Raw genomic sequence first — 23,517 nt, forward strand, 5'->3', positions numbered from 1 at the left:
TTCCCTGTGTGGCTGCTGTGTGTCGGTACGTGTGTGTCGACATGTATGAGGACGATGTTGGTGTGGAGGCAGAGCAATTGCCGGTAATGGTGATGTCACCCCCTAGGGAGTCGACACCGGAATGGATGGCTTTAGTTATGGAATTACGTGATAATGTTAGCACATTACAAAAGTCAGTTGACGAAATGAGACGGCCGGAAAACCAGTTAGTACCGGCTCAGGCGTCTCAGACACCGTCAGGGGCTGTAAAACGTCCCTTACCTCAGTCAGTCGACACGGGTACCGACACAGATGAATCTAGTGTCGACGGTGAAGAAACAAACGTATTTTCCAATAGGGCCACACGTTATATGATCACGGCAATGAAGGAGGCTTTGCAGATCTCTGATACTGCTGGTACCTCAAAAAGGGGTATTATGTGGGGGGTGAAAAAACTACCTGTAGCTTTTCCAGAATCAGAGGAATTGAATGACGTGTGTGATGAAGCGTGGGTTAACCCAGATAGAAAACTGCTAATTTCCAAGAAGTTATTGGCATTATACCCTTTCCCACCAGAGGTTAGGGCGCGCTGGAAAACACCCCCTAGGGTGGATAAGGCGCTCACACGTTTATCAAAGCAAGTGGCGTTGCCGTCTCCTGATACGGCCGCCCTCAAGGATCCAGCAGATAGGAGGCTGGAAACTACACTGAAGAGTATATACACACATACTGGTGTTATACTGCGACCGGCAATAGCCTCAGCCTGGATGTGCAGTGCTGGGGTAGTGTGGTTGGATTCCCTGACTGAAAATATTGATACCCTGGATAGGGACAGTATTTTATTGACTCTAGAGCAATTAAAGGATGCGTTTCTTTATATGCGAGATGCTCAGAGGGATATTTGTACTCTAGCATCAAGGGTAAGCGCGATGTCCATATCTGCCAGAAGAAGTTTATGGACGCGACAGTGGTCAGGTGATGCGGATTCCAAAGGAATTATTTGGGGTCGGTCTTTCGGACCTGGTGGCCACGGCAACTGCCGGCAAATCCACTTTTTTACCTCAGACCCCCTCCCAACAGAAAAAGACACCGTCTTTTCAGCCGCAGTCCTTTCGCTCCTATAAAAACAAGCGACCAAAAGGACAGTCTTATCTGCCGCGAAGCAGAGGAAAGGGTAAGAGAGGGCAGCAAGCAGCCCCTGCCCAGGACCAGAAGCCCGCCCCGGGTTCTACAAAGCCATCAGCATGACGCTGGGGCTTTACAAGCGGACTCAGGAGCGGTGGGGGGTCGACTCAAGATTTTCAGCAATCAGTGGGCTCGCTCACAAGTGGACCCGTGGATCCTGCAGATAATATCTCAGGGTTACATGTTGGAGTTCGAAAGGTCTCCCCCTCGCCGGTTCCTAAAGTCTGCTTTACCAACGTCTCCCTCAGAAAGGACGTCGGTATTGGAAGCCATTCACAAGCTGTATTCTCAGCAGGTGATAGTCAAGGTACCCCTCCTACAACAGGGAAAGGGGTATTATTCCACACTATTTGTGGTACCGAAGCCAGACGGTTCGGTAAGACCTATTCTAAACCTGAAATCCTTGAACCTGTACATACAAAAATTCAAGTTCAAGATGGAGTCACTCAGAGCAGTGATAGCGAATCTGGAGGAAGGGGACTTCATGGTGTCCCTGGACATAAAAGATGCTTATCTGCATGTCCCAATTTACCCCTCACACCAAGGGTATCTCAGGTTCGTGATACAAGACTGTCATTATCAGTTTCAAACGCTGCCGTTTGGTTTGTCCACGGCTCCTCGGGTCTTTACCAAGGTAATGACCGAAATGATGGTTCTTCTACGAAGAAAAGGCGTATTAATTATCCCTTACTTGGACGATCTCCTGATAAGGGCAAAGTCCAGAGAACAGCTGGAAGTCGGTGTAGCACTAACCCAGGTAGTGCTTCAGCAACACGGGTGGATTCTGAATCTTCCAAAATCTCAATTAACCCCGACAACACGTCTGCTGTTCCTGGGAATGATTCTGGACACGGTTCAGAAAAAGGTGTTTCTCCCGGAGGAGAAAGCAAGGGAGTTATCCGAACTTGTCAGGAACCTCCTAAAACCAGGAACTGTGTCAGTACATCAATGCACAAGAGTCCTGGGAAAGATGGTGGCTTCTTATGAAGCAATTCCATTTGGCAGATTCCATGCACGAACATTTCAGTGGGATCTGCTGGACAAATGGTCCGGATCGCATCTGCACATGCATCAGCGGATAACACTGTCACCAAGAACAAGGTTGTCTCTCCTGTGGTGGTTGCAGAGTGCCCATCTGTTAGAGGGCCGCAGATTCGGCATACAGGACTGGGTCCTGGTGACTACGGATGCCAGCCTACGAGGCTGGGGAGCAGTCACACAGGGAAGGAACTTCCAGGGCGTGTGGTCAAACCTGGAGACGTCCCTTCACATAAATATACTGGAGCTAAGAGCGATCTACAATGCTCTAAGCCTGGCAAAACCGCTGCTTCAGGGTCAGCCGGTGTTGATCCAGTCGGACAACATCACGGCAGTCGCCCACGTAAACCGACAAGGCGGCACGAGAAGCAGAAGAGCAATGACAGAAGCGGCAAGGATTCTGCGCTGGGCGGAAAATCATGTCATAGCACTGTCAGCAGTGTTCATCCCGGGAGTGGACAACTGGGAAGCAGATTTCCTCAGCAGACACGACCTTCACCCGGGAGAGTGGGGACTCCATCCAGAAGTCTTCCACATGATTGTGAACCGTTGGGAAAAACCAAAGGTGGACATGATGGCGTCTCGCCTCAACAAAAAATTGGACAGATATTGCGCCAGGTCAAGAGACCCTCAGGCAATAGCTGTGGACGCTCTGGTAACACCGTGGGTGTACCAGTCAGTGTATGTGTTCCCTCCTCTGCCTCTCATACCAAAGGTACTGAGAATTATACGGAAAAGGGGAGTAAGAACAATACTAGTGGCTCCGGACTGGCCAAGAAGAACTTGGTATCCGGAACTTCAAGAGATGCTCACGGAGGATCCGTGGCCTCTACCTCTAAGAAGGGATCTGCTTCAGCAGGGACCTTGTATGTTCCAAGACTTACCGCGTCTGCGTTTGACGGCATGGCGGTTGAACGCCGGATTCTAAAAGAAAAGGGCCTTCCAGAGGAAGTTATTCCTACCTTGATGAAGGCTAGGAAGGAAGTGACTGTACAACATTATCACCGCATTTGGCGAAAATATGTTGCGTGGTGTGAGGCCAAAAAGGCCCCAACGGAAGAATTTCAATTGGGTCGATTCTTACATTTCCTGCAAGCAGGATTGTCTATGGGCCTAAAATTAGGGTCCATTAAAGTTCAAATTTCGGCCTTATCAATCTTCTTCCAGAAGGAATTGGCGTCAGTTCCTGAAGTACAAACTTTTGTCAAAGGTGTACTACATATACAACCCCCAATGGTGCCTCCAGTGGCACCGTGGGATTTGAACGTAGTTTTGAATTTTCTCAAATCTCATTGGTTTGAGCCTCTAAAATCGGTAGATTTAAAATACCTTACATGGAAGGTAACCATGTTATTGGTCCTGGCTTCAGCCAGGAGAGTTTCAGAGTTGGCGGCTTTATCGTACAAAAGCCCATATCTGATTTTCCATTCGGACAGGGCAGAACTGCGGACACGTCCTCATTTTCTCCCTAAGGTGGTTTCGGCTTTTCACTTGAACCAGCCTATTGTGGTGCCTGCGGCTACTAGCGACTTGGAGGACTCCAAGTTACTGGACGTTGTCAGAGCATTAAAAATATATATTTCAAGGACAGCTGAAGTCAGAAAATCTGACTCGTTGTTTATATTGTATGCACCCAACAAGATGGGTGCTCCTGCGTCTAAACAGACGATTGCACGTTGGATCTGTAGCACAATCCAATTTGCACATTCTGTGGCAGGCCTGCCACAGCCTAAATCTGTAAAGGCCCACTCCACAAGGAAAGTGGGCTCATCTTGGGCGGCTGCCCGAGGGGTCTCGGCATTACAACTTTGCCGAGCAGCTACGTGGTCAGGGGAGAACACGTTTGTAAAATTTTACAAATTTGATACTCTGGCTAAGGAGGACCTGGAGTTCTCTCATTCGGTGCTGCAGAGTCATCCGCACTCTCCCGCCCGTTTGGGAGCTTTGGTATAATCCCCATGGTCCTGACGGAGTCCCAGCATCCACTAGGACGTTAGAGAAAATAAGAATTTACTTACCGATAATTCTATTTCTCATAGTCCGTAGTGGATGCTGGGCGCCCATCCCAAGTGCGGATTGTCTGCAATGTTTGTACATAGTTATTGTTACAAAAATCGGGTTATTACTATTGTTGTGAGCCATCTTTTCAGAGGCTACTTCATTTGTTGTTATCATACTGTTAACTGGGTTCAGATCACAAGTTGTACGGTGTGATTGGTGTGGCTGGTATGAGTCTTACCCGGGATTCAAGATCCTTCCTTATTGTGTACGCTCGTCCGGGCACGGTACCTGGCTGGGGCTTGGGGGAGGGTCATGGGGGGAGGAGCCAGTGCGCACCATGTGATCCTAAAGGCTTTATTTAGATGTGCCCTGTCTCCTGCGGAGCCCGCTGTTCCCCATGGTCCTGACGGAGTCCCAGCATCCACTACGGACTATGAGAAATAGAATTATCGGTAAGTAAATTCTTATTTTAAATGGCATACCCCTTCCCTAAGCAGGACAGGGAGATTTGGGAATCATCCCCCACTGTGGACAAGGCCCTGACGCGCTTGTCCAAGAAAGTGGCGCTACCGTCTCCTGACACAGCGGCCCTTAAGGACCCTGCAGATCGCAGGCAAGAAACTACCTTAAAGTGTATTTATTCTCATACGGGTGCTGTGCTAAGACCGACAATTGCGTCGGCATGGGTGTGTAGCGCAATTGCAGCTTGGACAGATGAGCTGACAGATCACTTTGATAATATGGATAAGGATACTATATTCTTAACTCTAGCCCACATAAAAGACGCAGTCCTATTTATGAGGGATGCTCAAAGGGACATTGGATTGCTAGCTTCTAGGGCCAATGCCATGTCTATCTCAGCGAGAAGATCCTTATGGACTCGCCAATGGACGGGTGATGCGGATTCCAAAAAACATATGGAAGTACTACCCTATAAGGGTGATGTATTGTTTGGGGATGGGCTTCCTCGCCAGAGGTAAGGGCAGAGGCAAAAGAGCACCTGCTTCGGCCGGTGCCCAGGAACAAAAGTCCACCCCGGCTGCTCCAAAACCCACAGCATGTCGCTGGGGCTCCCCTGAGGGAGTCCGCACTGGTGGGGGCACGTCTTCGACTTTTCAGTCAGGCCTGGGTCAGTTCAGATCTGAATCCCTGGGTGTTGGAAATAGTTTCCCAGGGTTACAAATTGGAATTCGAGGAGGTGCCCCCGCGCCGATTTTTCAAATCGGCCCTACCAGCTTCCACATCGGAAAGGGATATAGTGTTAGCTGCAATTCAAACGCTGGGTATACAGCAAGTGATAATCGAGGTTCCCCTGCACCAGCAGGGAAGAGGTTACTACTCAACCCTCTTTGTGGTCCCGAAACCGGACGGTTCGGTCAGACCTATTTTGAATCTGAAATCCCTAAACCTGTACATAAAAAGATTCAAATTCAAAATGGAATCACTCAGAGCGATAATAGCCAACATGGAGGAGGGGGAGTTTATGGTGTCTCTGGACATAAAGAATGCGTACCTTCGTGTCCCCATTTATGCCCCCCATCAGGAATACCTGAGATTCGCTGTAAAGGATTGTCATTACCAATTTCAGACGTTGCCGTTTGGACTTTCCACGGCCCCGAGGATTTTCACCAAGATAATGGCGGAAATGATGGTGGTCCTGCGCAAGCATGGAGTCACAATTATCCCATACTTGGACGATCTCCTGATAAAAGTGAGATCAAGGGAGAAATTGCTGAGCAGTGTGGCGCTCTCTCTGAGAGTGCTCCAGCAACACGGTTGGATTCTAAATCTACCGAAGTCACAGTTGATTCCGACAACTCAACAACCGTTTCTAGGTATGATACTGGATACGGAACAAATGAAGGTCTTCCTCTCAATAGAGAAAGCCCAGGACATCCAGAATATGGTCAGAGACCTGCTAAAACCGAAAAGGGTGTCAGTTCACCAAGGCACGCGAGTTCTGGGAAAAATGGTGGCGGCCTACGAGGCCATTCCCTTCGGAAGGTTCCATGCAAGGACTTTTCAATGGGACCTTCTGGACAAGTGGTCTGGGTCCCATCTGCACTTACATTGGAAATGTGGTGGTTGCAAAGTGCTCACCTGCTGGAGGGTCGCAGGTTCGGAATTCAGGATTGGATCCTGGTTACCACGGACGCGAGCCTCCGAGGATGGGGAGCGGTCACACAGGGAAAAAATTTTCAGGGTCTTTGGTCAGACCAGGAGTCCTGTCTACACATCAATGAGTTGGAACTCAGGGCCATTTAAAACGGCCTTCGACAAGCGGAGAGTCTTCTTCGAAACCTACCGGTTCTTATTCAATCAGACAATGTCACAGCAGTGGCTCATGTGAACCGCCAAGGCGGGACAAGAAGCAGAGTCGAGATGGCGGCAGTCAGCAGTCTTCATTCCGGGAGTGGACAACTGGGAAGAAGATTTCCTCAGCAGACACGATCTCCATCCAGGAGAGTGGGGTCTTCATCAAGAAGTCTTTGCAGACATAACACGTCTTTGGGGAACTCCTCAAATAGACATGATGGCGTCACGCCTCAACAAAAAGCTTCGGAGGTACTGTGCCAGGTCTCGGGACCCTCAGGCAGTGGCAGTAGATGCTCTGATAACATCGTGGCTGTTCAAATCGGTCTACGTGTTTCCTCCTCTTCCTCTCATCACAAAAGTGTTGAGGATCTTAAGGCAAAGAAACGTACAGACAATACTCGTTGTCCCAGACTGGCCTCGAAGGGCCTGGTACTCAGATCTACAAGAGATGCTCACAGGAGATCCCTGGCCTCTTCCTCTGAGGGAAGACCTGTTGCAACAGGGGCCCTGTGTATTTCAAGACTTACCGCTGCTACGTTTGACGGCATGGCGGTTGAACGCCGAATCCTAGCGAAAAAAGGGGATTCCAGAAGAGGTCATCCCTACTTTAATAAAGGCTAGGAAGGAGGTGACGGTTAAGCATTATCACCGTATCTGGCGAAAGTATGTATCTTGGTGTGAGACCAAGAATGCACCTACGGAAGATTTTTATCTGGGTCGTTTTCTCCACTTCCTACAGACAGGAGTGGATATGGGCCTGAAATTAGGCTCTGTTAAGGTACAGATTTCGGCCCTCTCGATTTTCTTTCAGAAGGAATTGGCTTCTCTTCCAGAAGTCCAGACGTTTGTAAAGGGAGTGCTGCATATCCAGCCTCCTTTTGTGCCTCCAGTGGCACCATGGGACCTGAACGTGGTGTTGCAGGTCCTAAAATCACACTGATTTGAACCGCTTAACAAGGTTGAGTTGAAATTTCTTACCTGGAAGGTGGTCATGCTGTTGGCCTTGGCATCAGCAAGGCGAGTGTCGGAATTGGCGGCTTTGTCACACAAGAGCCCCTACTTGATTTTTCATGTGGATCGAGCTGAATTGAGGACACGTCCGCAATTTTTGCCTAAAGTGGTTTCTTCGTTCCATATGAATCAACCCATTGTGGTGCCTGTGGCTACAAGTGACCTGGAGGATTCCAGATCCCTGGATGTAGTCAGGGCCTTAAAGATTTATGTAGCCAGAAATGCTAAAATTAGGAAAACAGAGGCTCTGTTTGTCCTGTATGCTGCTAATAAGATTGGCGCACCTGCTTCGAAGCAGACTATTGCTCGCTGGATCTGTAATACGATTCAGCAGGCTCATTCTACGGCTGGATTGCCGGTACCAAATTCGGTTAAAGCCCATTCCACTAGGAAGGTGGGCTCTTCTTGGGCGGCTGCCCGAGGCGTCTCGGCATTACAGCTTTGCCGAGCGGCGACTTGGTCGGGGTCAAACACTTTTGCTAAATTCTACAAGTTTGATACCCTGGTTGATGAGGACCTAGCGTTTTCTCAGTCGGTGCTGCAGAGTCATACGCACTCTCCCGCCCAATTGGATGCTTTGGTATAAACCCCATGGTCCTTACGGAGTCCCCAGCATCCTCTAGGACGTAAGAGAAAAAATAAGATTTTAAACCTACCGGTAAATCTATTTCTCCTAGTCCGTAGAGGATGCTGGGCGCCTGTCCCAGTGCGGAAACTCTGCAAGACTTGTATATAGTTGTTGCTTACATAAGGGTTATGTTACAGTTGGAATAGGTCTTGTACCGTTACTGTCGTTTGTTCATACTGTTAACTGGTTATGTATGTTCCAGGTTACATGGTATGATTGGTGTGGGCTGGTATGAATCTTGCCCTTGGATTGCTAAATCCTGCCTTGTATTGTCCATCTCCTCTGGGCACAGTTCTCTAACTGAGGTCTGGAGGAGGGGCATAGAGGGAGGAGCCAGTGCACACCCATAGTCAAAGTTCTTTTTAGGTGCCCTATCTCCTGCGGAGCCTGTCTATATCCCCATGGTCCTTACGGAGTCCCCAGCATCCTCTACGGACTAGGAGAAATAGATTTACCGGTAGGTTTAAAATCTTATTTTTTTTTATTATTATTTTTTTAACTTTTTCATACTTAACGATCCACGTGGACTACGATCGGAAAGGTAACCTGTGCCAAGCGAAGCGAGGCACCTTGGAGCCATGCGGGGGGACACGGTGCACTAATCGGGGTTCCCGGTCACTCTACGAAGAAAACGACCCAAAAAAAACACACCTCATGTCGACCTTTTGACCTGTCGACCTAGTGACTGTCGACCTATAGTGGTCGACCTAAACATTGTCGACCTAGACACTGTCGATCTAATTATCCACACCCCAGTGACACAGACAGGAGAAGGCGTAGGGCAAAGTGAGTGGGTTCATTGCAAAGTCACCAGTGTTCCTAATTTTATATTGCAGAATGGTATTATTGAATTATATTTAAACCGGTATATAGGTGTGTCTCTAGTGCGCAGAAAAAGTACAGCTTTAAATGTGACCAGGTGTTATCTGGGAACTGGACAATATTGACAATGTTTATAGGAGTAAATACATTCAGTGCTCTACTGAAAGGAATAAGGATAATACTTCCCGTTCATGTTCTTTATGGACCCTCAAGTTTCATCCTTCGAATTGTTGGTGAAACTCGAGGGTCCATAAAGAACCTGGAGGGGAAGTATTATCCTTATTCCTTTCAGTAGAGTGCTGAATGTATTTTCTCCTATAAAAATGTATTTATATTTGCCTAATGTTCCGGAATGTCCAGGAAACGTATGAATTTTGTGGAACATCCCGGGAGGGTAGGCCTTCATCCCAGACCCAATGGTGCTTGGTGAAGTAATTTCCACAAATACGGCAATCATGTCACTCCGCATTCCAGGCAGCAACACTTCTATCTGTCTAACATTTTGTAGACTGTGCTAGATAGACTATAGCTAGAAGCTGGTTGGTTGCTGTGGGCAACTTCTCCACTTTATCTTTCTCTAAGGTTTGATGCATCTCCCCTATTAAATTGGGTAATAGAGGACAGGTTAAATATTGTCAGCTTTGCAATTGTTGGAGTAAGACTGGAGTGTACCAATAAATTACAATACAAGTGTGCTTTAGAGTATGGAGTAATATAGTTGAAGTAATCTGTAACCTGTTCTTCTCTGGCCTTCCTTACTCCTGATTTACCCCTCTCCAGTCTATCTTCAACTCTGCTGCCCAGCTCACTTCCCTTTCTCATCACTCTACCTCTGCTGCCCCTCACCAGTCACTCCACTGGCTCCTTATACCACTCTTTATTAAATTCAAACTCCTCTCTCTCACACAGGGGACACACCAACCCAATAACACCAGATAAGCAACACACCTCTTGAGTGCTCCCCTCTTGCTCACTAGAGTGGGCCAGAGTCAATGTGGTGCTGACCGGCTGCTAGCTGCAGGGAGCACAGGAGGTGGTTATGGCCGAGCCACTAGGTGCATACCCTCCAACATTTTACACATAAAAATCAGTACAAACTAGGAAAGGAGGCATGACCATGGATAAAGGGGGCGTGGTCACACCCCTTTTTCTATACTGTCAATGGAAGTTTGAAGAGCCAAAAATCGGACAGACCATTAAAAAAAAGGTACTGTACCTGCCAAAAAGGTACAGCTGGAGGGTATGTAGGTGCAGGGAGCACAGCAGGTTGTGTTGGCCGGGTGGTGCTGGCAAGGCACTAGGTGCAGGGAGCACACCAGGTTGTGCTTGCCAGGCAGCTCTGGGCAATAAGCACAGAGGGTGGTTCCGGAAAGGCTGCTTGATGCAGGGAGCACAGCAGGTTGTGCTGGCCATGCTGCTGGGTGTAGAGAGCACAGCAGGTTGTGCTGGCCAGACAGCTCTGTGAAGTGAGCACAGCAGGTTGTGCTGGCCATGCTGCTAGGTTCAGAGAGCACAGCAGGTGATGCAAAGATGGAGCTGCTATACGACCTGCGTCCACCTCTGAATCAGGCCCTGAGTCCACAGCGTATCATTACATGCCTGGATGTGATAGGGGTTTCCATTTTGTAATTCAAGAAATATTTAAAAAATATATAATATAATAATGTTTTATATTTGTAGATTAACACAGAAAGATTTGAAATGGAAGCTCGAGGGGTAAACCATGTGGAAGGTGGATGGCCTAAAGACATTAATCCACAGGAAATGGAGCAAACCACCCGTTACCGGAAAAAAGTGGAAAAGGATGACCATTATATCGCCACAATCACACAGCTGGGAAGCGTGAGTAGATTATACTAATGCATGCATGTCACAGTACACTTCTCTAATTCCTGATTCCGATTTTGTTAATTAGTGAGGTCTCCCGAGAACAATATAGCTACCATTGTAGCATTTGCCTGACATGTTGTGTACCTATCTAAAAGACCACTGAATGCAGTATGACAATACATGTTGCAAAATTCATTGCCATGTATGTAAAAGTTCCCATACTTAGGGGGGTATTCAATTTGTGCGGTTTTCTCAACAAGTCTAAAAAATTGCACTTTTCGCCCGTTTTTAGGTCGAATTTACATTCGACCTATTCAATGCCTGTGCCCTTTTTTCGAGTGGTCGAAAAATCAGGCACTGGCGAAAACCACGTGTTTTGGCGAATTTGCGGGTGTTATCACCCGTTTTTGGCGCAATTTTCACCCATGCCGATTCGACAAAAAAATGACATGGGCGACAGTGGATAAAAAAATGGTCGCAATTGAATACCCTGTTTAGGTATAGACTGTGGGAAGGGAGGGTTAGGGGAGCATTGGGGCAAGGTAAGTGTACTTACCTTGCCCCTGTCGGGATTCTCACCATCGGGATGCCACGGTTGGTATTCTGTCCGCCGGCAGACCCAACCCATCAGGGAGACTCCCTGAAATATTAGCATTCTCCCTGAAAAGTCTACAGATATCCCTTATTGCACCTAAAGGTGTGTACACATGGTGAGGTTCGGGCTAACCCCGATTCTCACTATGCGACAGGGGCTAGTTCGGCATCGCATAATGACTATGTGAGATTTTGGCTAAGTGTCAATTTTGACTATCTCTTCTATAGAGATAGTCAAAATTGACTTGCCTGCACAGTCCATCTAGGCTTGCGATGCCAACCGCACGGGACCGCGCATCGGCATCGAATCGGGATCGCAAGGTAAAACACAATACACGAGCAAGTCCTGAAAAGTATCACTGTCTTCTCATCAATAAGTAGATCTTACTAACTGCTTTGGGGTCATTTACATTTGGATGTAAGTAATTTTTATGACACGCCTCTCAGATGTAGCAGTACACGTCGGTGCTTATAGGTGTTACTTACACAATCTCCCTAAAATGCTTTTTCAAAAGCAGGCAAGTATGTTGTCAGCACTCAGGGAGGCAGCAGTTTTCAGTGTGAGCTGATATCATGGAATTACTGCCTAGTAACTGACTAAAGGGCTGATTCTAATTTGGGAGCAAATCAAAAATGAGCGATTAACTTTTACCTGCTGAAAACATGATGCATTGAAAGGGGTGCAAATACATTTATGTCTTTTTCATGCAGACTAAATAATGGCTGCTATTGTGTGTAGCCATCAAATGCTGGACAGCTTTATATTTCCAAGGCAACTTAGATTTGCGTTTGGACACCCATACCTAATTCTCTCTATACGTGTTACATCAGCAGTACAGCCCGGTTTTACCAAGGTGCAGTTACTCGCTTTTTTTGCTTTGATCTCAACCATACTTGCTACTCTGCCAGAACTGCCGAAGGCTCCCGAAAATTGGGTGGCACTCCCAGCCACACAGAAAATTGGACAAGTCTCCCGAAGACGGCCACTACTGCCACCCAGCCACTCACTTATAGAGTGAAGTGGGCGTACAGGGCAGCCAGTGACGTGGTTCGTGCTGAATTGCGTCATCGCAGAGAAACCTCCCTGCTGTACAGTGCCAGTAATTTCGGTATTGTATAGCATAGGGTATTGCCAAGCTGGCGAGATCATGCAACTACAACCCCTGCACAACTTCCTTTACTAATCAAGGCTCCCTATACCACCCCATTCCCTAGCCAGAAAGTCCCCAGCTATGCTCCCAACTCTGAATTATCCCCTAGGAACCAGGCTGCACTCCCCTAGCTGCAGTTTAGATCAGTGAACGAACACAACTTATGATGAACTGTTCTATAGAAAGACATCCGCATTAAAGGATTTATTGTTCAATAAGATGCCGAGAGGGCCATGCATATTGAAAGGAAACACCATCAAGCTCATTTTAGCCCATTTAAAATGATGGTAGCTGTTTTTTAGGTTTCTGATGGTATCAGTGTTAGATCCATTGCCGCTGACAGAGCAGGAAATCTGCTAACTTATGGGTTTCATTCACTTAAAGGGTTTCAGTCTGGTCTCAATCTTAGAACCACAAAGTGCAGCAATAGCTAGAGCAGACAGCAGTGGTTTCACATTAACAGATTCATATCTGTTATCTTGTCACACAAGGTGATGGAGCACTGCATCAAACAAAACAATGCTATCAATATTTACGAGGAGTACTTTGAAGAAGAGGAAGAGCTGGAGGGGATGGATGAAGCTCCTTCTGCAAAGACCATTAATGTATTCAGGTACAATACATAATGCAGACAGCTGATAAGCAACTTGTGTTTAGAGCATTGTATGACAGCTGACAGACCAGCCCTCAAACCGTTTCCCTGATATTTGTGTAAAACAACCCTTGGGGCGCTGGTAACATGACGTTGTTATTCCAACAGAGACCCCAATGAAATCAAGCGCACTGCTACACATCTCTCCTGGCACCCAGATGGCAGCAGAAAACTGGCCGTCGCTTATTCTTGCCTCGAGTTCCAGCGAGCCCCCAAAGACATGAGCTACGATTCCTATATTTGGGATATTGGTGATTACATTTGTATGTTATGTGTATTATGAGGCCACATGCTGTAGAACTGTGTTTAAAGTGTCTTTGCATGGTAACACTGAAATATAGTGAGTGCAGCCAATGGCAGATATTCACATCTGTATTGCACACAAATCTTAGCTTAAATAAGTGAGCTGTAAATGACCATACAATGTACCAGCTCTAAAAACATATGTATTCATGTTTATTCCCACATCTGTCTTCTACTTAGAAAACCCAAACAAGCCAGAACTGACTCTGAAGCCTGTGTCCCCACTTGTCAGCTTGGAATACAACCCCAAAGATTCACACATCCTGGTTGGAGGCTGCTACAATGGACAGATCAGTAAGGAAAACGGTGGTCTCTCAGCGGGATTTCTTCATAGCCCAATAAACTTATGTAGTCTGGTAAAACTGTTGCTATCTAAAGATTGGTTTGTTGTTTATTGTTTATGTAGTTGTTTTTTCCTCCACAGTGTTCTGGAAATAATTTTCTTATACACTGTAGTAGTTACTGTTGCTTCCTATTTAAGTCAGTTTGAGATATATTTATCTTTGTTCACATTTATAAATAATTTCTTATGACCACATATTGTAAGTAATTACTGGGGGAAAGTATCACAAATGTCATACAGCAACACTAGTGCTGGTAGGAGCCTATCCTTGCAGTACGTAAAATAAAAGTGTCGCTGATGCGATGACTTTAAATCCGAGTTCAGACCTAGCATGCTTACTATTCATGTGCAGTCACTGGACCCCATAGTGCAAGTGGCGGTTAATGGCGATGGATTCTTCATATCCCATTCCTAAAAGATATGCAGAAATGTAGCCTATAGGCTACAATGGTGAGTGCCATCAAAAGATGGCGTTAGTTTTCGGGGCCTGGTACATATTACAATTTAGCAGGATTCATAGAAACCTGTCTCATGTATGTATTTTTCGGGATGCGGTTGGGATCCCGAACGCTGAATAGCCCGCCGGTCGGCATGCCGACCAACAGGGACTATTCCCACTCTATGGTGTCGTGGACACCCACGAGCCCGCTGCTTGGTGAGCCCTCGCTTCTCCCATCTAAAAGCCGAGATCCCAGCGTCGGTATCGTGACCGCCGGTCACACGTATTTTTCTGCCTGTACCAGTGCAAGCTGTACAAATACTGTGCACACCATTAGAATTGTAAATCATTTGAACTTGTAGTGAAATGCTTTCAATATTATGTATTAATAATAATACATGGACTTGCCATATACATATGTTTTTTTTATACAGAATATGAATGATACTCAATTAGTGAATTAGTTTCACAGCACTGCTTTTCCATGTCATGTCCATGTTTATGTTGCTAATTAGGAAATGATTTCCACAGTGTAATTAAATCCAGTGATAGAAGACCGTTGAGTCATTAGCACAAGCTTTGTCTCTCCTCCGGGGAGAAACAGAAATCATTTTATTTAACTGGCATTTCATTTCTCTTTCACATTAACTTTCCCATTGTGTATCATTAGTCTCTAAAGAGTTTTTTATTCTTGCCCTAAATATTAATGCTGAGTCTTTTTCTAAACAGCACTCCCAGATAGATAGCCCTTTCCTAACCTGTACTGCCAGATAGATGACCCTCTCCTAGATAGTACTGTCAGATATATAGACCTCTCCTAACCTGTACTGCCAAATAGATGGCCCCCTCCTAAACTGTACTCCCAGATGGATGGCCCTCTTCTAAGCAGTAATGCCAGATAGAGAGCCCCCTCCTAACCCATACTGACAGATAGATAGCCCTTTCCTAACCCATACTGCCAGAAAATGGCCCCTTCCTAACCCATACTGCCAGACAGCCCTTTCCTTACCCATACTGCCAGATAGCTCTTTCCTAATCCATACTGCCAGATATATAACTCTTTCCTAACCCATACTGCCAGACAGCCCTTTCCTAACCCATACTGCCAGATAGCTCTTTCCTAATCCATACTGCCAAATAGATAGCTCTTTCCTAACCCATACTGCCAGATAGATAGCGCTTTCCTAACCTATACTGCCAGATAGATAGCCCTTTCCTAAGCCATACTGCAAGATAGATAGCTATTTCCTAACCCATACTGCCAGATAGATAGCTCTTTCCTAACCCATACTGCCAGATAGCTCTTTCCTAACCCATGCTGCCAGATAGATAGCTCTTTCCTAATCCATACTGCCAGATAGATAGCTCTTACCTAACCCATACTGCCAGATAGGTAGCTCTTTCCTAACCCATACTGCTAGACAGATAGCCCTTTCCTAACCCATACTGCCAGATAGATAGCTCTTTCCTAATCCATACTGCCAGATAGATAGCCCTTTCCTAACCCATGCTGCCAGATAGATGGCCCTTTCCTAACCTATACTGCCAGATAGATAGCCCTTTCCTAACCCATACTGCCAGACAGGTAGCTCTTTCCTAACCCATACTGCCAGATAGATAGCTCTTTCCTAACCCATACTGCCAGATAGATAGCCCTCATACTGCCAGATAAATAGCTCTTATCTAACCCATACTGCCAGATAGATAGCCCTTTCCTAACCCATACTGCCATGTAGTTAGCCCTTTCCTAACCCATACTGCCAGATAGATAGCTCTTTCCTAACCCATACTGCCAGATAGATAGCCCTCATACTGCCAGATAGATAGCTCTTATCTAACCCATACTGCCAGACACATAGCCCTTTCCTAACACATACTGCCAGATAGCTCTTTCCTAATCCATACTGCCAGATAGATAGCTCTTACCTAACCCATACTGCCCGGTAGATAGCCTTTTCCTAACCCATACTGCCAGATAGATAGCGCTTTCCTAACCCATACTGCCAGACAGATAGCTCTTTCCTAACCCATACTGCCAGATAGATAGCTCTTTCCTAACCCATACTGCCAGATAGATAGCCCTTTCCTAAGCCATACTGCCAGGTAGATAGCTCTTTCCTAACCCATACTGCCAGATAGATAGCTCTTTCCTAACCCATACTGCCAGATAGATAGCTCTTTCCTAACCCATACTGCCAGATAGATAGCCCTTTCCTAAGCCATACTGCCAGATAGATAGCTCTTTCCTAACCCATACTGCCAGATAGATAGCCCTTTCCTAAGCTATACTGCCAGATAGATAGCTCTTTCCTAACCCATACTGCCAGATGGATAGTCCTTTCCTAACCCATACTGCCAGATAGATGGCATTTTTCTAGCCTATACTGCCAGATAGCCCTTTCCTAACCCATATTGCCAGACAGATAGCTCTTTCCTAACCCATACTGCCAGATAGATAGTCCTCTCCTAGACAGTACTGCCAGATAGATACTCATCTTGTAAACAGTACTGCCAGATAGATAGTCCTCTCGTAAACAGTGCTGCAAGATAGACAGTCATAACCTAAACAGTGCCTCTAAATATATAGGGCCTTATCAGACCCCCGGTTGTGCACGTGCACTACAGCCGCTGCGCATGCGCAGATGGCTGGTAAGCGGCCATTTGTGTGATCGCTGCAGCTGTAGTGCATGTGCAAAAATAGTCATTATGCGATCGCATCCTGGGCAGATGTGATCACATCATGATTGACAGGCGATGGGTGAGGGTGTCGTAGGAAATGCAGGAGTGGTATTTCCTGCAATTGGAAACATGGCGGCGGTGCCTCAGCATTCGCAGCGATGCTGTGTAGGAAGGGGTCAACCTCTATTTGAGTTTTTTGCAATGCGATCGCTATTGAATTGTGATTGCACCGCGCCGCGGCCCCAAATATGCAGGATGGCCTTGCCCTGTGCTGAGCTACCCCCAGCTTGTGATTTTAGTGGTTGCAGATTTTGCTAAGATTGCAAAATATGTGACCAACTCTGCATAGCCTCCATAGTCCTCTCCAAAATAGCACTACTAGATTACACAAGCTAGTTTAATCAAACTTGGAGTCTTTGGCGTAAATGTACGAAACTTCCGTTTGGGCAACTCGGTTAAATTGCCATGTTTTCCCAGTATGATTTGCATCCTGTCATATTACTAAATTCACAACCGCCGCAATCCCCCCCAAGAAACCATGCTTTATTTAAAACAGAATTCGCATATCCAATTTTCTCCCATTGAATGTATTGAAACCTTAGATTTATCCTGTTAGATGAGCTATATTTCTGCTGGTGGCATCAACAGTTGTTAGCAGAAAATTAGACGCTTTTTCAACCAAAAATCTGCCAGCAATGCTCATCGGCTTCTAAACAATGAGCAACCCAACTCTTAATAAATTTACTTTCTTGAATCTTGATTTAGAATTAGTTACCTTTTCTTACTACTAAATGTTTGGAAACACAATGTCCTGTTCTCTTTTTCAAGCATACTGGGACACCAGGAAAGGGGGACAACCAGTGGAATTGTCTGTGATTGAACATAGCCACCGTGATCCTGTATACAAGGTCATATGGCTTCAGTCAAAAACTGGCACCGAATGTTTCTCAACCTCCACAGATGGTCAGGTGATTATAAAAATAATTTTAGTGATACATTAGTGGTACGATCCTTAATGAAGGTATACGTTCAATTTGCCGGCTATTGGGATCCTGGCGGTCAGGATACCGGCGCCAGAATCCCGACACCCAGCAATGCCTCCAGCTGGAACCTGCCAAAACAGGACTATTCCCACTGGTGGGTGTCCACGACACACGTAGAGTGGGAGTAGATCCTATGGCGAACACAGCAAGCCACCGAGGCTGCAAGGGGACTCTTTGCACCCACCCCGCTGCCGGCATTCTGGCGGGCGGGATGCCTCTGTCGGGATATTGACAGCTGGCATCCCGCTCGCCAGTAAACCATACTAAGGGGTCTGTTCATGAAGCAGTGAAAAGTGTGGAGAAGTTGCCCATGGCAACCAATTAGCATTGAAGTAAAATTTATAATTTGCATACTATACAATTGTACGGAGCAGCTGATTGGTTGCCATTGGCAATTTCTCCACAGACAGGACCCCTGAATCCTTATTGAAACCCCACAAAGAGGGTGAGATTTGGTAAACATAGTGTCCAAAGCAGCAGTTCTTGATCCGCCGCAGCTGCATGGCCAACCCATTTTTGTGGCAGTCATCATTATGGTAATGAGAAGTAGCACCATCCTGTTGATAGATGATGTCAGCACTGCGAAATGCCATTGCACGCTCACTACTTGTTTGTATGAAAATTGAGAACACTAGAATGCCTTATGCTCTCTGCTAGTCGCTATTTTCTTCAGCTGGCTCCTGACGGATGCTAGCGAGATAAATGCGGAACAGGTAGCAGGTAATTTGAACTTTGAGAGATTGGCTTTCAAAGCACATATCTTGCAACAAGAAACACTCCATTACATTTCGCATAGAATATCATAGAAATCGGGAACATCATTTTGACTTACCCTGTATTATTGCCCATTTTAGGCTCACAGTTATTCTCGAATGCGTGTTTTATTAGGATTTCTGATAATAGTTAGTTCTGGAAGGAAAGCTTTACTGTTCCAAAATTAATGTAGCAGCCACAAATTGTGTATCCCAGTTTATATATTGTGGCTCGCCAAACACTCAAGCTGGTTACACACAAAGGGATGTATTCAATTGATGTTGAATCCTTTCCGACGGAAAGGATCCGACATTTCAGTATTCTATTATCGGCCAAACCCGAAAGGATTTGGTCATTCCCGACAATGCCAATCCAACTTTTTTTAAAGTCGGATTGACATTGTTAGAAACGGGGCTAAAACCTGTCGGATTTGGCCGCGAATCTGACAAAACATGTGGATCAGCGGCTAATCTGCCGATCCACGTGTTTTACAACAAGTCGGAATTGCCGACCTGTCGGAAAAATGGCAGCCCAATTGAATATGTTGGAAAACTATCCGACCTAATAAAGTCAGTAACTGCTGTCTTTCTGACAAGACGGTAGTTCCAACTTGAATTGAATACCCCCTAAGCGATATGTCATCTGATCTGGCAGATTGGACCGACATCATGGGCACATCATCTAGTGCGTGACGGCAATCGTGCGCTCTTGTCGGTTGCTTGCCTGGTTGTCCCATTGGGAGTGCTGCACACCCGACAGGATGATTCAGGCAACCACCAGATGCAGGAGAATGCAATCATGAATTATATATTGTGCAATATGTTGTTTAGTGTGTATGGTACAGCCGATATATCATTATATATCGGTCGTGCCGTCAGCTGGGTACATACATCAGCTTATCTGATTTTTATAAGCACTCCTGTCATAGAAAGATTAGTACATACACAGAAAGAGCTAAATGTTATGAAATTGATACATTCTGAAAAGAGATTGCTTATTGAGGATCAATAAACTTGCCTCACAGATATATGCCTTGCCAATAAACTTGCCTCACAGATATAGTTGTTATTAACATTTCAGGGGATCAATTAATAATAATAATAATAATAATAATTATTATTATTATTATTATTATTATTAATATATGTTTTTAAAATAGAAATTTGATAATTCTAAGAGCTCATCTGATATGCATAGTCAAAAGAGATTGTGTTTGAGGTTGTCTTCATTTCAATATTTGTGAATTTTATCTGCAGGTCTTGTGGTGGGACATCCGAAAAATGAGTGAACCAACAGAAAAATTAGTTCTGGATATCACAAAAAAGGGAAACCTTGATTTGGCATTGGGAGGCATCTCTTTGGAGTTTGAGCCAACTATAGTGGGTATTTTTTATCTTATAGTTTTATATTATAGTCTAGTATATTAATAAGGTTGATGCACTATTCAGGGTGGTTTCTAATGTAAGTATTTGTCCATAAAATGTTATTGCTGCATGAGAGTCATTAGCAGGGCCAGTTATAAGGTAATGGGCACCGTATGCTGTGCACCCTCTACATGCCACCATGGCAGTATGACAATGACATGGAAAGATGATCCGCCGTCTGCACAAGGCAAGAAACACCTCACAATTCTAACCAAATCTGTTAGTCTGTCCACAAGTACTCAAGAAACATGACATCATCATGGGCAGCATGACATCACTAAGACTGGGCATTTCATAATAGAATACCCAATAGAAACCATGGAGGCAAAACACATGGATGTATGATGTTATGTTATACAGTGTTAACAACAAGTTTGTAGTCCAATTTGAGTACAGAATTAGTGAGACACTCAAGAATGACCTGCTTGAATTGAGATCTGCTCATAATTAGACATTGCCAGTAAATGCTACAAGTGTGTGCAGCGATTTAACCACCCATATATTAATGAAACATAAATCCTGTCAATGGATGATCAGTCCCAGCGATTAGTAAATCCTACATGAGGCTAGCTTTGTATGTCTCCGATGTTCTATCAGTTTGTGACGTGTGGATGCATAGAACATAGTATATAGATGACAGATAGAACTCTACAAGCAGGAAAGTTATATTATAATACAATGTGCTACAACTGTTCTATCCTTTTCTGTAGCCAACCAAGTTTATGGTGGGAACAGAACAGGGCATGGTGATATCCTGCAACCGAAAGGCCAAGACACCAGCTGAAAAGATTGTCTGTACCTACAGTAGCCATCATGGGCCCATATATGCTGTGCAGAGAAATCCCTTTTTTCCAAAAAATTTCCTGACAGTTGGAGATTGGACAGCCCGAATCTGGTCAGAAGACTCACGGGAATCCTCTATCATGTGGACAAAGTAAGTTGATGGCTATCAAAAGGGAAAGTAGGAGCAGGCTCTGACTGGCTGACAGGGGTACACGGGAAATCCCTGGTGGGCCTCACTGCCTGAGGGCCCCACTCCTTCCTCTAATGTCAGGTTCCAGACAGTGCACCCATATTATACATTGTTACTCACTGAGAGGGTTAGATACATGGGGGCATATTTACTAAAAACCAATCCGCTTCTCTCATTTTTCAAACACATAACAGGAGCTGATTGGTTGGTACTTAATCTCTTTCCAAGGCTTAGTACATATACCCCCATGGTCTCTAATGGCTGTCCAAGCCTCTGTGCGGGCTGGCATCACCCCATGGTAACTGACCACACCCCTTTTACATAGACCCCCTACCACTGCATTCCCCCGGTGGGCACTTCATGTCCCAGTTCGACACTCAGTAGGACTACTGTAACGTCATACGACATTGAATGGTGGCTGTGGCCTATATAGAGAGACACAGCTGTGTAATGAAATATTTGCTCTGACCTTCATCATAGTCCCACATCACAGGCAGAACGACACAGTGTCAATTATTTGTGGCAATGAACAGTTAGGGGGATATCCAATTATCCCCGTTAAAACAACGGGTCCGAAAAACGGTCATTTTCGGCCGTTTTTCTGACTTTTTTCTGATGTTTCACCGATTTTTTACAGGCTATCCAGATAGATCGCGTGTAAAAAAAAACCTTTCTCCTGAAAACACATAGGTTCAGTGAAACCTGTGTGTTTTTGTGTGAAACAGCCCCGTTTTCGGATGAAAACGGGGCTGTTTCCGGGGATTCTGCTTCGCCTGACGGAGGCAGGAGAAACAAAATCCCCAATAAGCCGCGGCACACGCCGGCTTATCGGGGCTAATTAGATAGCCTCCGGCGGGACAATTAGCCCTGGTAAATTACCGGGGCTAATTGGATATCCCTCATAGTGTAACTGGCATATCTGTGTCTGACTAAATGCTGGTATCTTCCTCTTTGGTTCATTCTGCCTCAGTTACATGTATGTATTTCTGGAGAAGGGATGCAGTTAATTTACCGGCAGTCGGGATCCCGGCTGTTGGAATACCGATGCCGGAATCCTGACACCAGTCAAAATGCCGGCATCGAAATTCCGAGGTGGACAGATGACCAACGTCGACATCCCGATTATGGTACATGGGTTCGGGGGGGGGGGGGGTTTACGTTAGCTGCCCCCAAGGGAGTTAGACTGCAAGTGGGGAAGGGGGGGGGGGGAAGGTGGTAAGGAGGTTAGGGTTAGGCTGCAGGAAGGGGACGGGGTGTTAGGCTTAGGCACCCACAGGGAGGGTTAGGTTTAGGCTGCGGGGGGAGAGAGGGTTAGGTTTAGGCTGCGGGGGGAGGGTTTAGGTTTAGGCACCGCTGGTGGGAAGTTAGGGTTAGGCACTATAGGGGGAGGTTAGGGTTAGGCTGCAGAAAGGGAGGGATAGGGGATAGGGTAGAGGAAAGAACAGCCCCAACTGATCCCTGTAAGTATTTCAACCTTCGGGATCCTGGCGTCTGTCTCCTGACCACTGGGATCCAAAGCGCCGGCATATCGTACTGAGTCCCTGGAGAAATACCCATTTATTGTCACATATATTTATTTATTTATTACCAGTTATTTATATAGCGCACACATATTCCACAGCACTTTTACAGAGAATTTTTGCCCATTCACATCAGTCCCTGCCCCAGTGGAGCTTACAATCTATGGAGGTCATTCCGAGTTGTTCGTTCGTTATATTTTTCTCGCAACGGAGCGATTAGTCGCTAATGCGCATGCGCAATGTCCGCAGTGCGACTGCGCCAAGTAAATTTGCTATGCAGTTAGGTATGTTACTCACGGCATTACAAGGTTTTTTCTTCGTTCTGGTGATCGTAATGTGATTGACAGGAAGTGGGTGTTTCTGGGCGGAAACTGTCCGTTTTATGGGTGTGTGCGAAAAAACGCTACCGTTTCTGGGAAAAATGCGGGAGTGGCTGGAGAAACGGAGGAGTGTCTGGGCGAACGCTGGGTGTGTTTGTGACGTCAAACCAGGAACGAAACTGACTGAACTGATCGCAGATGCCGAGTAAGTGTGGAGCTACTCAGAAACTGCTAAGAAGTGTCTATTCGCAATTTTGATAATCTTTCGTTCGCAGTTTTGATAAGCTAAGATTCACTCCCAGTAGGCGGCGGCTTAGCGTGTGCAAAGCTGCTAAAAGCAGCTTGTGAGCGAACAACTCGGAATGAGGGCCTATATTCCCTATCACATGTACACACACACACAGACACATTCACTAGGGTTAATTTTGTTGGGAGCCAATTAACCTACCAGTATATTTTTGTATTGTGGGAGGAAACTGTAGTACCCGAAGGAAACCCACGCAAGTGCGGGGA

The 23,517-nt window shown here is 45.9% G+C and overlaps 1 protein-coding gene across 3 annotated transcripts in view; it reads left to right on the forward strand.

Annotated features, from left to right (window-relative positions):
* Nucleotides 1-23,517, forward strand: part of DNAI2 (dynein axonemal intermediate chain 2) — a 101,800-nt gene that overhangs the window by 38,679 nt on the left and 39,604 nt on the right. For all 3 annotated transcript variants that reach the window (XM_063961181.1, XM_063961179.1, XM_063961180.1), the window contains exons 3-9: nucleotides 10,661-10,822; nucleotides 13,047-13,168; nucleotides 13,316-13,458; nucleotides 13,691-13,804; nucleotides 17,800-17,939; nucleotides 20,024-20,146; nucleotides 20,902-21,125. In XM_063961181.1, the coding sequence (XP_063817251.1) occupies nucleotides 10,661-10,822; nucleotides 13,047-13,168; nucleotides 13,316-13,458; nucleotides 13,691-13,804; nucleotides 17,800-17,939; nucleotides 20,024-20,146; nucleotides 20,902-21,125 (1,028 nt within the window). The remainder of the gene's footprint in view (nucleotides 1-10,660; nucleotides 10,823-13,046; nucleotides 13,169-13,315; nucleotides 13,459-13,690; nucleotides 13,805-17,799; nucleotides 17,940-20,023; nucleotides 20,147-20,901; nucleotides 21,126-23,517) is intronic.

This window comes from Pseudophryne corroboree, chromosome 3 (assembly GCF_028390025.1).
Source record: "Pseudophryne corroboree isolate aPseCor3 chromosome 3, aPseCor3.hap2, whole genome shotgun sequence".
NCBI lineage: Eukaryota > Metazoa > Chordata > Amphibia > Anura > Myobatrachidae > Pseudophryne > Pseudophryne corroboree.